Source organism: Palaemon carinicauda, chromosome 44, assembly GCF_036898095.1.
Source record: "Palaemon carinicauda isolate YSFRI2023 chromosome 44, ASM3689809v2, whole genome shotgun sequence".
In the NCBI taxonomy this organism is placed as follows: Eukaryota; Metazoa; Arthropoda; class Malacostraca; order Decapoda; family Palaemonidae; genus Palaemon; species Palaemon carinicauda.
The window spans coordinates 20,224,107-20,236,606 of NC_090768.1; the positions used below are offsets into that span (position 1 = coordinate 20,224,107).

Sequence of the window (12,500 nt, forward strand, 5' to 3'; positions counted from 1 at the left end):
TACTTGACATACTGTAAAAAGAAGACAAAAACAGAAATGGAGTATTGGACGTTTTCGAGGAAGTAATGGAAATTACAATGTAGAGCATGCTAAGTATTCCAGTCTTGATAGTGGGGTCAAAAGATAAGCCCAAAATTACTGAAGAAAATATCTAGAGGAAAGCAGATGAGGATGACAAAGCTATGAATTCAGGGAGGGGTTAGGTGTAAAATTTGTTCAAAGAAATATTAATGAAATATCTATTGGGGCAAAGATGAAGCATATACACATAAAACGGGAAATGGATCTGTTATAACAACAGAAGATGAAGAAAGGCAACGTTGGATGGAACAATTTAGTGAGGTCAGGAATAAGAGATATGAAGGGAATAATTTGATTGATATACCTGAAGCTGAGGAAGACCTTGATGTTCCCATGAATGGATTCAGATTATTTGAATCGAAGTTAACTGATAAATGTTATTAGGTATATAATGCTAGGTATTGGAAACCAAAAATACAAGATAAAAAACTTTTCTTTCATTTTTTCTTATTATATGTAAAATTTCAAACATAACTTGTGATAAAACGTTCAGTATTTAAAATTCCATATTACTAATTAATTACTATATATTTATTTGTCCTTGAATCACTTAAATGCACCGGACTGTCCCGGGCGCCCAAGTTTACTCCATATGTTTTTGGCATACAAAAACATGCAGTGTGACATCCCGGACAATCGAGGACTTTCAAGGAGCCCATACGGATTTTTTCCAGGATCGCACCGGATTAGGTTCTAGACGGTCCGGGACAATACAGGAGGTCAGCGTACCTTATCATTAGCAAGAACGGGCCTAAAAACTGAATTGATATAAAATCAAAATTAAATCAGTCTTAATACTATGTAAATAAATTAATTTGGGATTATACCTTTACAAAGAAATATCCAGGAGTCCTTCAGACAAAATTTTATTTGAATACTATTTCTTCCGTCCAAAACTTCAGCAATTTTCAGGATGAAGTTCTCGAAAAATTGCATTTTGCTGTGAGTGGTTGAGGATTGGAAAGAATGTTATCAACCAATGACAGATATATCTAAGGCCTATATGCTGTGTTCGTTCACAATACAAATTCTTTAGATTATTTCCTAATACTAATGACTTTTAGGCTACATATTGAATTTTTCACCAACTATTAAAGAAAAAAAAATCTGCATTTCAATCTGTCAATAATATTAGAGGCTAACATATCAGAACTCAAAGTTATTTTTGCAGGTTTAAATTATACATATAGTTTAGGAGAAGCATCAATTCCAATTAAAAAAAATAAAGAATATACATTGAATTTATAAATGAGACATTTTACTCATCTATTCTTTCACAATGCGTCTTGTTTGAGGATCCAACGAATACGTAGCTGGTGTTGAAAATATAACAGGTGCCCTTGGGAGTGTTCCCCGTTCCGGTCTGATGCTCATTTGTTTCCCGGCGTCAGAAAATTAAACTGGCCACGTAGCCCTGCCAACTAATTGGTGTGCCGTAATTGGTTGGTCTTGCCACTTCCCACCTAGGCCAATCAGCGACAGGGATGGAAGCGCTTGCTAAATTGGCCTTTCAGTTAGAAAAAGTTACAGCGTTCTATGAAAAAACGAGCGTGTACGCATTTTAACGGTTAAATTGTTTCCGCTCCTACTTCATAGATATCATTTTTTCCTTCGTCTTTCGTTTAGTTTAAACAAAATTTAATTGTTTTTCCATATACAAAATGGAATACACTGGAGGACTGTGTATATGACACTTGGGCTAACGATTGGGGAAATTATGTATCTAAATGGAAAAATACAGATCACCATCGACGAGGAATATGTCAAAATTTGCTGTGAAAATTAACAAAATTTCAAGCTTATTCTTTGTGAGAAGCGTTCTAATAATTAGGTCATTATTAAGTAGATTGCGAGAGCTAAAACAATATATGCCTTATCATAAAATATTTCTTTTTCTGAAGAGCGTTACACAAACAAACAAACAAACAAACACAAACACACACACACACACACATATATATATATATATATATATATATATATATATATACCTTTCGAGATTTCTGCACACACACGGGCACACGCACACACACAAACATATACATATATATATATATATATATATATATATATATATATACCTTTCGAGATTTCTACACACACACATACACACACACACACAAACATATATATATATATATATATATATATATATATATATATATATATATATATAGCTTTCGAGATTTCTACACACACACACACACACACACATATATATATATATATATATATATATATATATATATAGCTTTCGAGATTTCTACACACACACACACACACACACACACACACACATATATATATATATATATATATATATATAGATAGATAGATAGCTTTCGAAATTTCTACACCCATATACACTAAAGAGTGCTGACTTAAAGGTAGCTCATCACTTATTTTCTTGTGTTGTACAAGAAACGGTTTCTTTTATGTTCATATTGTAAACCTTTTCAGTAGAAACATAAACTTTCTGAGCAACAGCTCTCACCTGAGAATAATTATTCTAAGTTGAATATGATTTATTACCTTTCCAAAGATGGTAAGTTTCTTGTCTAAATTTTGCAATTATCAATTATCATTGAACTAGGGTTTGTCCTTCACTTCGTGTTTTAATGCACGAGAAGGGATACGCCTATCAATTATGTTGACCTGATTTTCGCTCACAAAATTTTAACCATTTTAAATATAAAAGATCACTCATAATGCCATTTCAGTCTGCTTGGGATTCTATATTTATCTTCAAAGACTGTGACACACCAAGAAAAGGCTGCTCACTGAAGGACCAACCTTGTTTGTTATAAACCAGTGGAGTCATTGCATACCAAGTCCAAGAATTTACCAGACTTGTGAATAGTGTCACTTATGATTTGCTCACAGCCGATTCAGAGACAAATTCCAATAATCTTAACCACTCCCCATGGTGAACATTGAATTCACAAACTAGCACTTAAGTCTTTCTATCATATTTCTTATATTAGCTATAGTGATAAGAAGACAATCCTAGAAAGAATTATTAAGTCTTAATTCTCATAGAGGGAACATAAATAAAGATGGTTATGCCTGTCACATACTTTTATTGACCTCAATCTCATGACATCCACATTCATAGCAAGACTTATGTGAAGCATGGTAATCAATACCACAATACCATTAGCCCTAGGAATGATATATTTCTTAAAACCTGGAAAAGCAGCTGAGATGATGCCTCATTTAAGAGACCAAAGTTTTTCAGCATAAAAGAATATCATACTGTCTGGAAGCACCTGTAAGGTTTTTAATACTGCTATATAGTCCACCAATAATGCAATGCATTAGACGACACTGGCGATGTCTAAGACGCAGTGGGTCTGGATTGTTTCCAATACCTCTAGAGAGACTAAAAATTAAAATCAATATAAAGGTCTCATTATACTTAAAAAAAAAAAAAACTCAACAGCGAAGACAACAAAATAGACTAAACACAAAATGTCGTCAACATGCCAGACCTGACATACCATGCAAGGCTAGTACCCTCCAGGATAGCCATTTCACCTAAAGGAAGGGCAGTAATACCATGGAGGAAGATAAAGTCACAGATAGGGAAAAGGCAATCTCTTGGTAAACCTCCAGGTAGCCATGACTTTTCTATTTAGCCTCTCCATCATACCTTAAAAAAAAAAAAAAAAAAAAAACACGAGAAAACGGACTGAATCATGAGGCTGAGTGGACCCTCAAGAGCGCTAATCATTTAGTTCTTATAAGGAAAACCTCTGTGAGTGAGTATGAATGATTGAATGCCACCAAAGATAATTATAGAATCATTGAGTTCAATAAACAAATTTCATAATTTTTTATTGATGGACCTATCATTTCCCACGAATATTGGCAAAATGTATTATGAGGGCACTGATATCCACAGACAATTTAAAGTTAATGTTTTTTATATTATCACCACCAAATCTTGGCTATGGAGAAAAGCTAATACATAAAATATAAAACGACGCCATATATATGTGTATATATAAATATAAATATATATATATATATATATATATATATATATATATATATATATATATATATAATATAATATATATATACATACATATATATATATATATATATATATATATATATATATATATATATATATCTATCAGGGGCTTAGCAATTTAAACCAATTTCATAACAATTCTAAATTTGATTGAAAACCTAGGCAGTGATTTAGTAACTGGATATTAGTCAAATGTTGTGGTATGCTACTACTATAACCAGAAAAAAAAAACATGTGCACGAATGATCTATCATGTTTCCCTAAAAGAATAGTATATTTCTAGGGAAGAAACGCACACCAGATTGCTGATTTGTAATATGTTCCAAATTATTTGCAATACAGGCATATATATTTGTTCAATATGTATTTGATCAGAGAAACTTACACTTACCTATTTTCCTTTTTTTTCTTCGCAGGAGCCATCTTCGATAAAGATTCCACCGAGATTCAAGGGGCGTTTCTTCATGCCATGCATCAATACAACCAGAATACGACGGCTCGACACATCAAGCTTCATGCTTATGTGGATATTATAAGCACAGCGGATGCTTTCAAGATCTCTAGATTGAGTAAGTACGAACTTTTTAAGATGTTCTTGAGTTAAACCATCTGTGGAGAAGAAAAAACCTGACGTAATAAATTTTACCAAAGAGAACATTACAATAGAATAGCCCATACATATTGCAAAATCTTAATCACAAAAACCCTTCAGGATATATAATACAGTGTAACAGACCAAAAAAAATATTTTACCGTGCAAAAGAATATCGTGTACCTAAATGTTAACAGAAATATTAGATTTTTAACTAGTACTTGAATTTCTTACCAAATCTCACGAGCCAAGGTTTAAGAAGAATTTTTTCTTCCAAACAAAACAATTCAAAGGCACACCATAGCAACGATGAAAACGAATTAAAAAAAGATAGGCTAAACACCATATAAAATACAATAATTTCCACTCTACTCCTCGCAAAAGGCGTTATATAATTTTGGGAAAGTCACACATGGAAGTTCGTGCAAAAACAAACGCAGTCTCAGTTTTCATAGACTGATATGCATATTATTTAAGTGTTTCATCAGCGGATGCGACCGGAGAAACAATTACGCTTCCCTCCTGGTGTGATACACCTCATCAAAATTCATCCAAAACTTTTCAAGCGGAAGGCTGATCAAGAGGCCTCCCTCTCTCAATTAAGGTAATTGGCCCGGACCTAATCATAATTACTGATCAAGATTGAAGAAAATATGAAACAGCAACAACGTACAATAACTTTTCAGATGAATTTCCTTTTTATAAATTTCTATGTCAATATTCATTAACTATGTTTTATTCATCTGTATATAAATTTATACTAATAGGGTATTTCATTGAATACTGCAGTTATTAAAAAAAAAAGTTATCATAAGAAGGTAAATTAGGCAAAAAGAATAAAACACAAATTAAAAATTGTCATCACAAGAAGCGGTGGAATTGGGTGAAAAACTCACAAAATAAAAACTCTCAAACAATTATATCCTTTTTTAAACAAAAAAATTTCCATTAATATCTTGAGGAACCAGTAAAACCAATTTCCAAGAGCTGAGTAGCTGAAGAAGGAAACTTTGATACCGACAACGTTAAACCTCGTCTTCGAAATTGTACCATGTAATTAGAAAATTAGAAGGAATTTGGTCGTCGCCAAAGCTTCTGTGCCATTGATAATTTCTCCTGGGCTGGAATTTTTCATTAAATACTTTCGGAGAAGACAATTCTTCAGGGTAACTTGGATGCCTTTCATTGATCACATCGCACAAGCTTTCCATACATTTTTTTTCTTCGTTTGTGTAAAACGTAACTTATTCGTTAGATAAATAAATATACGTCAAATGGTACAGTAAACATTCAAAATTTTTCATTTAGTTTTACAATATAATACTCAAAACCAAGAGATAAAAAAATGAAAGGTAAATACTTTTGTGATTCATTAGATAAAGAGATAGAAGTCAAATGATACACAAAACATTTAAAAAAGTTTTAAAAGAGTTTAACATTTACTTGAAACCAATGAGAATAAAAAATCAAGGTAAACGGTTTTTTAATTCTTACTGTTTCTTTTGAATAAAATATCGGACACGTAGGACTCGGTTATATTTCAATGATAAGGAACGAAAATGTGATAACTGTAACTATTGCAATCAGTCAGATCTTTTTTGCCATTTTCACCAACACTCCTAACTCCCATTCATCAGATTTGGTCTCTTCACGCCACATTCTACAAAATATTCTTGTAAGTATTCTGGGAGTCTCGTCTTTTTCGGCCAATATCATCTCAGCAGTTATTCCATCGTAACCAGGTGGTTTTCCATCTCATTAAGTTTTTTTAATGATAGCTTCGACTTCAAACACACAGAATCCATTCATGGGCACACCAAGGTCTTCCCGAGCTTCAAGAATATCAATCAAATTATTCCCCTCATGTCTCCTATTCATGACATTATTATTGTTCCATCCAATGTTGCCTTTCTTCATCTTCTGTTGTTATAACAGATCTATCTCTGTTTTTGGTGGGAATATGTTTCTTCTTCTTTGCCCCATAGAGATTCTACTTAATATTTCTAGCAGCAATTCTCACAACCTAGCCACTCCCTGAATTCATAGCTTTGTCATCCTCATCTGCTTTCCTGTCTAAATATTCTCTCCAGTCATTCCTAGCTTTTCTTTTGACCTCACTATCAATACTGGAATACTTAGCATGCTCTACCTTGTAATCTCATTACTTCTTCGAAAACTTTCAACAATCAATAATAATAATAATAATAATAATAATAATAATAATAATAATAATAATAATAATAACTAAAGTTATAAAAGAGCATATGCTTCTATTACCTATTTCTGTGGTTTCAATTGACAATTACAATTATCTATCTCACTTATTCCAACCAAAAATCCCTGATCACGTTAAATGTTGGTTCCTTAAAGACAGTAAAAGCATTCCTTACTTGTTTACGTGGATGTAATGGTACATTTATCCCAAAACTTATTGTGACAAATTCCCCAATTGAAACTATGTCCACTTCTTGGTGAAACCTTTCCTCTAACTTAAGGTTTCGACACTCTTACATCTTGACGGTCAGGTTGGAAAAGTAGGCAAAATAATTATTCTAACCCCTGCTTTTTCTGCTACCCCTGCTTCGTGTCAATCTTCTGAAGATAACATTAAATAACTAAATAATACTTTTTTATTACAAATATGACCTGGATCCGCCATCCCTAAAAGGGCATGAGAACTATTTAAACGCTTCCACTATGTTGTTGGACATTTTCTCAAATCATCTTTGATATCATTTTGCGGCTTATACAAGTTCATATCAACTGGGGACTTCCTTTATTTTTTACCCTAACATTTTCGACCACGTTTAAATTTGCTCTACTGATCACAATAATAGTCTACATTTGCCTGATGACTCTGATAACCAGAATTACTGCAGCTTACGACAATATTACTTTTCTGTGAATGTCCATTAATTCTTTGTCGTTGACAAAACCTTATCTACTTCTTTTTATTTTCTTGCACTTTTACTATACCCTATTCCAGGGTTTAATATTCACATGCAAACATTTCATCAGTCACAGCTCTTCATTCTTCATTTGGTGTTTATTTTATGCCTTTATTTTGTATTTCCATCAACTATGATTCTGAGGGTACTTTGATTGGATGCCAAAATAATACTCCAGTTCAGTATGTTTTTTTATGGCAAAACTAGATAAATTTCTTTGTAAATAATCCTGTGAAACTTGAAAATTCGTTGGTAAACCACACTGGCGGAATATCTACATCCGCTTAATCTCAGTAGATTTACTGTATTTCTTTTCCGTTCAGATGAACGAGGAAATTCCCTTTCTACTCAAAAGAGCATGTTACACCCATGAAGATAATATTTATCATATTTACCTTGTAAACATAATCAATCTTTGGGCTATTCTCTTCAATATACAACTATTACTTGCCCCTTTTTTGCGGAATAGAGGGAAGTTTCTCTGCTTTGGCTACTCTTGATTCTTAAAACATTCCCATTATCAATAGAATCCATATATTCTTTATGATTTCATCTCTGTTTTTGTTAAATCTTTCCTTTGTTTTCATTTCATTGGGCTAAGAAACATGGGATCACTACTTCTATCGTACTTTGCAAGATTTCAAGATAAAATTAAACTAATTAAAGAAAATCTGTATCCTGACAAAATCTTATTGTTATCAATATTTAATGTACTTTTCGGCTATTTTATGTCCTTATGTCCCAAAAGTAGTACATAACATTGAATTTTAGTAAATGGTTATTTCCTAATTCATAAAAATCACTTTAAATTGTGAATAAACTAAAGATAAATTTATCAAAACTTCACATATCATCATACTGTCATCATGATACTTTTATCAACACACTGAGTATTTTTATACTTTAAAAATATCTAAATATAATGAAATAAAGGAAGCACTCTATATTGTCCTCATTATTATCTATTATTGTTATATAGTTTTTTATCTTCTATTCCTTTTATCATAATTACTAGACAAAATAAAATATATATCCAAATATATTATAAATAAAAAATTTAAAAATAGAAGTGTCAAAATTAGTTTCACATGTTTTTTTTTTTTTTTTTTTTTCGAAATTACTTTTATTGATTGGAATAAATACTAGCATAGGAACATGAGATCAACGATAAATTTTCGACTGGCAAACAAGTTTCTCTTATGAATTTTTTCTAGCATCAAGCACCATGTTATGCAAGGACACACACACACTTTAACAACTCAAAACAAACTTCGTTTCTATATTGCTTGTCTGCCCTAGTTTAACTAACTGGAAAAAATGTGCAGTTTTCAGGGGAATGTAACGAAGTGTACACACAAAGGCAAAAGCCCCCCAAGATGTAAAAGGAGGATGAGGAAATGCAGTTGAAGGAAGGAAAGAAAAAAATGGGCAAAGACGTCATCGAATAAAAGTGTGGCCAAGTTACTTAACTCAAATGTCTTTTATGAATGTATAGTGAGAAGTATGAAATAAAACATCTAATGTAAATAAATAATCATCTACAAACTCTAAAAAATTAATTGTAATATAAGTTAGGTATATAAGATACGTAACTTATTCTATTATATCGTTAACTAATAAATACAATATACCTACACCATAGAAACATATGACAAACAAAATGTGCCTTAGAAGAAAAATTCTATTACGTGCAGATACTAACAATGCTACAAGGGCTTATTTCATTATTTCACACATATATACACACATTATAAATACATATGCGTGTGTCTGAGTGTACTAGTGTAATACAAAAAATATTATTTTGAGTCTAGACAATATTGATGCAAAATAACAAAGTCAAATTGTGGCGTCATTACTCAATTATAATACATCAAGCCTGTAAATCATTACTGTACAGGCAGATATAACATAAAAAGTCAACAAACTTCACTAGTAGGAAAAAGATATAAATAAAACAAAACGAGGGTCAAAACAGTGAATGAAAAAAAAATAAAAGCCAGAAAAATCATGGAACAAGTTTGTATATTTTACACCACTATTTATTTGGATTCTTCTTTCAAGTTTATAATATAAAAGACTTGTTGATTAAGAATTCCGTACAAATCTCTCTCTCTCTCTCTCTCTCTCTCTCTCTCTCTCTCTCTCTCTCTCTCTCTCTCTCTCTCTCTCTCTCAATATTTTTTCCCATTCGGAATATTATCTCTTTCAGACAAATCAAATACCTATCATATGTCTTATCACCTAGATTACAATCAAATATATTCAAATAATACAACTCTATCAAAAATGTATGCTGTCTTCCTTTTCAATTGGTCCTGGTTCTATCTACAGTAAGTCCAGTAAAGATGCATGAATGTACGTTCAAGTAATTCTTTCCATAACCACACAATAAGCTTTTCCCTTGGCATAATCAACTGAAGTAAAGTTACCAGTTTACACTGACCTTTGCCTTTCATATTGAAGATCCCACAGTAAGGAGTCTTGTTTTCCAAATTTCTAGTATCGTGTAAACTTATGCTATTCAAAGAGGTTTTCATTACTCTTGAAAATAAATATTATTGTAAAAGAATTACGATTTACTTTATTGTAAGATATGAAAGATCTCTGAATTTTCTATGATGTCTACTGTTGATTTAAAAAAAAAAGAACAGAGATAAAATAAGTTGTTTTAAAACTGGTTCCGAACCTACAAATCCTTAAAAAGACTTTTAAATAGTAACAATAACAAATAATCTCAGGGAAAAATCAGACAGCAATTGTTCCAGTGTCACATTTTTGTATATTTTATTTCTAAGGCACAAACTTCGAGACAAAAGAAATATCCCTATACTGTATGAATACTAATGCATAAGAACGACAAAGTAAAGAAATTACATTTTGACTGCAGTCATTGGGTAACATTAATGTTGTCATAGACGTATATATTCTGGACGAAACGACAAACATTCCTACACACACACTCAAAAAAAAATCAATCAATAAAAAGAAGAAGAAGAAGAAGAAGAAGAAGAAGAAGAAGAAGAAGAAGAAGAAGAAGCTCACCATGGTAGATGAAACCAGATACTAGATCGCATCAAATTCCATGCTAATTTCAATTTACTTAGCTTTCGTTCAGAAAACCACTGTTTTTTTTTTAAATTGCTCTAATGCAATGGAGCAAAATATGTTTTGAAACAAGATAGTTTTTACAAATGCTCTGGAAAGATAAAATACTGACTACGCACATATCCGAGAAAAAGAAGAACGCCATCTGCTAAAAGCAGGTTCATGTAAAGAGGAAAAAGAGGAAATGTGGTGCCTTTGAGGAAAATTACTTCTTTGCAGTATCATAAAATGTTGGAAAAAATCGTAAAATTTTGCTTTTCACAACCTGTAGCATACCCGCGTTTATTGCTATGCACAGAGGGAAAAAACACTAAAAAAACAATCAGTATTTTTTTCAGAAATAGTCAAACGATTTTCTAATAACTACCGCATGCATGCAAAGGTGTGTATTAGCAATATCTCGTTGAGCAAGTAAAATAAGAATACCATACATCTCTTTCATCTTTGTAAAAGGGTGTTTGCTTCCATATATTCTGTTCTATGCATCTTTCTCTCGTAATCCTTTTTCCTGCAAGTCATTTGCAAAGATATTTTTTCCATCGGAAATTTGACCTTCCCTGTTTCCCCTTCTGCCCACCTCTATGTTTGCAATACTTTTATTCTAGTGCTCTTCTCTTCGCATAACATGACCAAACCAGTATAATCCCCTACGATGAATCAACTTCTTTATCTGTGCCAGTAATAGGGTGAGTTCTGATCCTATCTTTTCTCTTTGCTTCGAATGTCTATCTCAACATTCTCATCTCTGCCAAGTATTGGTCCCTTAAATCATTGCTGGTCTAACTAAACTTTTACAGGACTTTCTTCTAACTTCGCACTAACCCTCCTGTCGCGCAGTTCCTGATGACCTACAATTCCCCCAATCGAACTGTATTCTGGTGATAATTTAGAAGTCCATACCTCCATCGGTTGTCACTCTTGACCTTAGCTATTTAAAGATTTAATCCTCTTGCAGCCTTTCGAGGCTAATTTTCCCTTAGTCTATTGCTGCTTACCTTTAGAATTCGAACTTCAAGTGCTTGCCTCCACCTTTCTAGAGTCCTCTTATCACCAACTTACACACACACACACACACACACACACACACACATATATATATATATATATATATATATATATATATATATATATATATATTAGGTAGTAGGCTGGACAGGGCACCAGCTACCCGCTGAGATACTACTGCTTGAGAGTAATTGGGTCCTTTGACAGGCCAGGCAGTACTACATTAGATCCCTCTCTCTAGTTACGGCTCATTTTCCTTTGCCTACACATACAGCAAATAGTCTGGCCTATTCTTCCTATATTCTCCTCGTCTTCATACCCCTAACAACACTGAGATTACCAAACATATCTTGCTCAAAGGGGTTAACTACTGTACCGTAATTGTTCAGTAGCTACTTTCCTCTTAGCAAAGGTAGAAGAAACTCTTTGGCTATGATAAGCAGCTGCTCTAGGAGGACACTCCAAAATCAAACCATCGTTCTCTAGTCTTGGGTAGTGCCATAGCCTTCCACTGTCCTGGGGTAGAGTTCTCTTGCTTGAGGGTACACTCGGGCACACTATTCTACCTTATTTCTCGTATTCTTGTTTTTATAGTTTATACATGAATATATATTTAATGTTATTACTGTTCTTAAAAGAATTTATTTTGATTATTCCTTCTCTTGCAGTTTATTTATTTACCTTCCTCTCTGGACTATTCTTCCCCGATGGAGCTCCTAAGCTTCTA

The 12,500-nt window shown here is 32.6% G+C and overlaps 1 protein-coding gene across 4 annotated transcripts in view; it reads left to right on the forward strand.

Annotated features, from left to right (window-relative positions):
* The window catches only part of LOC137634159 (glutamate receptor 1-like), a 585,224-nt gene that overhangs the window by 185,304 nt on the left and 387,420 nt on the right, over positions 1-12,500 (forward strand). For all 4 annotated transcript variants that reach the window (XR_011042460.1, XM_068366416.1, XM_068366415.1 and 1 more), the window contains exon 2: positions 4,537-4,689. Coding sequence is in view for 3 of the 4 variants with exons in the window: in XM_068366416.1 (XP_068222517.1) it covers positions 4,537-4,689 (153 nt within the window). In the remaining variant the exon portion in view is untranslated. The remainder of the gene's footprint in view (positions 1-4,536; positions 4,690-12,500) is intronic.